The sequence below is a fragment of the Ips typographus genome, linkage group LG3 (assembly GCF_016097725.1).
Source record: "Ips typographus isolate SLU linkage group LG3, UJ_Ityp_2.0, whole genome shotgun sequence".
Taxonomy (NCBI): Eukaryota; Metazoa; Arthropoda; class Insecta; order Coleoptera; family Curculionidae; genus Ips; species Ips typographus.
The window spans coordinates 21,185,175-21,190,747 of record NC_138424.1 but is presented as its reverse complement, the minus strand read 5'-3'; the positions used below and the strand labels follow the sequence as shown (position 1 = coordinate 21,190,747).

Genomic DNA, 5,573 nt, shown 5'->3' with positions numbered 1-5,573 from the left:
TCCATATGCCCCACTTAATACGTTACAGGTTGATTTATTATATTTAGACAAGATTGACATATGTCAATAGGTTGTCAAATTTTTCAAAAAAATTTTGGGTTTTTTGGTAAAAATCGAAAACCAAAAAAAAACATTTGAACCCTTCAAACGTCAATGTCACACAACGATTATGTAAGCAAATAAGTATGAAAATTAATTTAGCGAGCAAAATTCAGTCTTCTAATCAATTTTTATGGTTAAAATGTTGAAAATCAGTTCAAATTCGTGCAAATTGGCTTATAGGACTATTTGCAGTCATTCTAGTCAAGTTTCTAGGTCAAAACGTTGAAAAACAGTCAAATACCATGAAAATTAACTGACCGCACTATTTGGAGTCATTTCTGACCAATTTTCAAGTTCAAAACGTTGAAAAATAGTCAAATATTATGAAAATTGATTTGCTGGACTAACGCAATCATTATTTAGTCAATTTTCAAGGTCAAAATGTTGAAAAATAGTCAAATATCATAAAAATTAACTTACCAGACTATTTGCAGTCATTTCTGGCCAATTTTCAAAATCAAAACGTTGAAATACAGTCAAATATCATGGAAATTAACTGACCGGACTATTTGGAGTCATTTCTGGCCAATTTTCAAGATTAAAATGTTGAAAAATAGTCAAGTATCATAAAAATTGATTTAATGGACTATTTGTAGCCATTTTAGTCAATTTTAAACGTCAAAATGTTGAAAACGCTCAAATATCATGAAAATTAACTGACCGGACTATTTGGAGTAATTTCTGGCCAATTTTCAATATCAAAATGTTGAAATACAGTCAAATATCATGAAAATTGATTTGCTGGACTATTTGCAGTTATTTTAGACAATTTTCAACATCAAAATGTTGAAAAAACGTCAAATATCATGAAAATTAACTGACTGGACTATTTGGAGTAATTCTAGTTAATTTTAAAGGTCAAAATGTTGAAAAATAGTCAAATATCATGAAAATTGATTTGCTGGACTATTTGCAGTCATTTTAGACAATTTTCAACATCAAAATGTTGAAAAACATTCAAATATCATGAATATTAACTGACCGTACTATTTGGAGTCATTTCTGGCCAATTTACAAGATCAAAATGTTGAAACAGTCAAATGTCATGGAAATTAACTTATCGGACTATTTGCAATAATTCTAGTCAATTTTCAAAGTCAAAATATTGAAAAAATAGTCAAATATCATGAAAATTTATTTGCTGGACTATTTGCAGTTATTTTAGACAATTTTCAACATCAAAATGTTGAAAAAACGTCAAATATCATGAAAATTAACTGACTGGACTATTTGGAGTCATTCTAGTTAATTTTCAACATCAAAATGTTGAAAAAACGTCAAATATCATGAAAATTAACTGACTGGACTATTTGGAGTCATTCTAGTTAATTTTCAAGGTCAAAATGTTGAAAAATAGTCAAATATCATGAAAATTGATTTGCTGGACTATTTGCAGTTATTTTACACAATTTTCAACGTTAAAATGTTGAAAAACGCTCAAATATCATCAAAATTAACTTACCAGACTATTTGGAGTAATTTCTGGCCAATTTTCAATATCAAAATGTTGTAAAACAGTCAAATATCATGGAAATTGATTTGCTGGACTATTATGGAGTCATTTTTCAAGGTGAAAACGTTGAAAAATAATCAAATATCATGAAAATTAACTGACAGGACTATTTGCAGTCATTCTAGTCAATTTTCAAGGTCATAATGTTGAAAAATAGTCAAATATCATGAAAATTGATTTGCTGGACTAATTGCAGTTATTTTAAACAAATTTCAACGTCAAAATGTTCAAAAATGCTCAAATATCATGAAAATTAACTGACCGGACTATTGGAGTCATCTTTGACCAAGTTTCAAGATCAAAATGTTGAAAAACAGTAAAATGTCATGGAAATTAACTGACCGGATTATTTGGAGTCAATTTTCAACGTCAAAATGTTGAAAAACAGTCAAATATCATGAAAATTGATTTGCTGGACTATTTGCAGTTATTTTAATCAATTTTCAACATCAAAATGTTGAAAAACAGTCAAATATCATGAAAATTAACTGATCGGACTATTTGGAGTCATTTCTGACCAATTTTCAATATCAAAATGACGAAAAACCGTCAAATATCATGAAAATTGATTTGCTGGACGATTTTCTGTCATTTTAGTCAATTTTTATTTGAATTTCTGAGGTCCAAAGATAGTGTATAACAAGAATTTCAATGACTTGTCCACTAATCAAAAAACCTACTGAAGTGAAGTTGCAGGGAATTTAATGCTTTACATGATTACTTCTCAGCATTTTCTCCTGAAGGGTCTTCCAAAGAAGTTATGGAGCAAAAACCGTGTGGTTGCGCAAAAAAGCTAGTCACTCCACAACTTTGAACTATCATAACACGGTTATTTGTCCACCAACCAAAAAAACCTACTGAAGTGAAGTTGCAGGGAATTTAATGCTCTACATGATTACTTCTAAGCATTTTTGTCCTGAAGGGTCTCCCAAAGAAGTTATGGAGCAAAAACCGTGTGGTTGCGCAAAAAAGCTAGTCACTCCACAACTTTGAACTATCATAACACGGTTATTTGTCCACCAACCAAAAAAACCTACTGAAGTGAAGTTGCAGGGAATTTAATGCTCTACAAGATTACTTCTCAGCATTTTCTCCTGAAGGGTCTTCCAAAGAAGTTATGGAGCAAAAACCGTGCGGTTGCGGAAAAAAGCTAGTCACCAAATCTCCCTAAATTATATTTCACAAAATACAACACAGTAATTTCAAAAAATGCTTTATGTAAATAAAAAAAAAAAGTGTCCAACATAAAAAGTAATATATAAATGGTAGGGCCGACTGACAATTCAAGAAAAACCATCACAGTGTTAATGATGAGCATTTGAATTTTAGTAATCTCAATGTATCAGTCTGCCACACAAATATAAATTTTTAATACAATAGTCACTATGTAAGGCGAGTTTAATATAATGTTTCTTATAATTTATAAAGGTAGCATCATTTTTGTTTTTTTATTTTATTTTTATTATATTTTAATCGGTGGGTCTTTTTTCACTGTGCTTTTTTGTGTACTCTTCTGCATTTCTTGTGAATTTCTTTTTGTCTTTTAGGTATTCTTCAGCTAGATCCGCCCTGAGTGGGTGTTCAGGTTCTGGATCATTCACTAATGCCACTAAAGCTTGAATCACTAAAACACCACAATTCTGAGGGTTTTTCCCTTAATGCAATTAAATAAATACCAACCTTGATCAGTTTTGGTTGCAGGTTTCCAATTTTCAGTACTAATAATTGGCAAACACACCTGCCCTTTTTCATCAATATTTGGGTGATATATTTTGGTTTTAAAATTAATTTTTGGTGGTTTAAATGGATATTCTGCTGGGAAATTAATTTCTATTTTAAACGCCCCTTTGTTGTAGGGTGGGCTATCCTGGAAACATTTTAATAGGAAAAACTCCAAAATGGGGTACAAAACAAATTGACTTACCGGAACAATCAAACCTTGCCATGTCAGTATGTTTGTTTCATCTACTTGAATGTCTCTGAAGGACTTTAAGCCTGAGTTTCTAATATCACCCAATTCCTACAATAAAAATTAACATTGGCCTACGCCCCTGACTTCTTTTGTGCTTTTTTGTCTTAAGAGGTTAGATTTTTTTTTAGTCAAGCAGTCCAACCAATTAGTCCAAAAAATAGTTATGATAACCGGGACGGGTAATTAGCAGACGATTTGGTGTAAACTCAATTAAAACCACCAGAAATGTGTAATTTTAATACTTACTTTTTGCAACCTTCTAGTGGCTGCCATTTTGTTTTTAAACTAGTGCTCCAGGGATAACCTAACCTCTTTTTGTGTATTTTTTGTATAAGCGACGTAGTACTTCGTTTTTTTTTTGCTTGAAACTTGAATTTCAATTACACATTCAAACTATTTAGCTGAACAATTAACAAAACTCTCTTTAAAAATGATTACAAAGCTCTTTTTTTGATTCTGGAATAAATTTGACTGGTGACTGGAGAATTGACAGTGACAGTAATGACCTGTGACAGTTTGGTGTGTAAATGTCACATTTTTGACAGAGGATTTTTCTGATTTTATGATTTTCTTATAACAAAATTTCTATTATTGTGTTTTTTTTTTATTCAAATATTGTTTCCGTCTGTTTTTTAATGAAACAATTTCAAAATTAACTATAACATCACAACAGGAATTAAAGGAGTCCTTTATGTAATGGCCGCACATGCACATGGATGGCTTGAACCGTTTGGCCGCTAGAGGGCATCAAATTTGACTAATGTTTTCCACGTTTTCCATTCTACTTTCATGCACTGTTACGTTTAAACCTGAATTAGTGGCCTTATTTCACTGACATGATATGGACTTTTATAGGTCGATGGATAACCAATGAAATGGGCTTTTCAAAGATATGACAACATGAATTGATAGTTTGAACCGTTTGGCCGCTAGAGGGCTTCAATTTTTACCAATATTTTTTGTTTAAATTTCATGCACTGTGTCGTTTAAACCAAACCTTAATGACAGCCTTATTTGACTGACATGATATGGACTTTTATACGTTGATGGACAGCCAATGAAATGGCCTTTCTAAAGATATGACAACATGAGTTGATAACTTGAACCGTTTGGCCGCCAGAGGGCTTTGAAATTGAAACAGAATAACAGTTCCATTGTACTTTTCTTACGTCACGTGACAGCTGTCATAAATGTCGAAATCCGTCTACCAGCGATTTAAAAATATAAAATTAGAAATAATTAGCTAATTTCAGAAGTTACACTGTAACTGTAACTGTGTTTAAAGCACCTTGTAGCCAAATTTGACAGTTGGGACATTAAAGTACACTAATAGTTTACTTGCGTCACATGACAGCTGTCACAACTGTCAAAACTCACTCAACAGTGACCTGAAAGTATAATAAAATGCTAAAGAGATGTGTTTCTTTGAGAAATTACACTTTAAACATGGTGTTTTAGTGTTTACAGCTCGATGGAGCCAAATTTGCCAGTTATAACGTGAATCAACACTTTTATACTTTTCTTTCGTCACGTGACAGCTGTCATAACTGTCGCAACCCGTTTACCAGCGATTTAAAACTATAAAATTAGCAAGCACTTAGAAATATATAGTCGACACTTTAGGGTGACTTAACTCACGTGACAGCTGTCACAACTGTCAAAACTCACTCACCAGTGACCTGAAAGTATAAAATGCCAAATTGTTGTTTCTTTGAGGAATTACACTTTAAACATGGTGTTTTAGTGTTTACAGCTCCATGGAGCTAAATTTGTCAGTATATAATGACGTTAATAAACACTTTTATGCTTTTCTTACGTCACGTGACAGCTGTCATAACTGTCGAAACCCGTTCACCAGCGAATTAAAACTACAAAATTAGAAATAATTGCTATCATTTCAGAAATTACACCGGAACTTCTGTGTAAAGCTCCATATAAGGCAAATTTGACAATTGGGACATTAAAGTACCATTTAATAGTTTACTT

General features: G+C 31.9%; 1 protein-coding gene across 1 annotated transcript; it reads right to left on the bottom strand.

Annotated features, from left to right (window-relative positions):
* Positions 1-2,777: 2,777 nt before the first annotated feature.
* Ubc10 (ubiquitin conjugating enzyme 10) lies at positions 2,778-4,081 on the bottom strand. Its single transcript, XM_081975796.1, has 4 exons — positions 3,834-4,081; positions 3,540-3,635; positions 3,296-3,482; positions 2,778-3,239 (listed from the first exon to the last, which is right to left on the bottom strand). The coding sequence occupies exons 1-4, from the start codon at positions 3,858-3,860 to the stop codon at positions 3,085-3,087; spliced, it is 465 nt and encodes a 154-aa protein (XP_081831922.1). The 5' UTR covers positions 3,861-4,081; the 3' UTR covers positions 2,778-3,084.
* Positions 4,082-5,573: the final 1,492 nt, after the last annotated feature.

What these genes read in the sequence shown, in the direction of transcription:
- Ubc10 (XM_081975796.1), bottom strand. Translation starts at nt 3,860, where the DNA reads ATGGCAGCCACTAGAAGGTTGCAAAAA. An exon ending in GGCAAGGTTTGATTGTTCCG is followed by an intron (nt 3,483 to 3,539) that starts GTAAGTCAATTT and finishes AAATGTTTCCAG; the next exon opens with GATAGCCCACCCTACAACAA. An exon ending in TGCAACCAAAACTGATCAAG is followed by an intron (nt 3,240 to 3,295) that starts GTTGGTATTTAT and finishes GTGGTGTTTTAG; the next exon opens with TGATTCAAGCTTTAGTGGCA.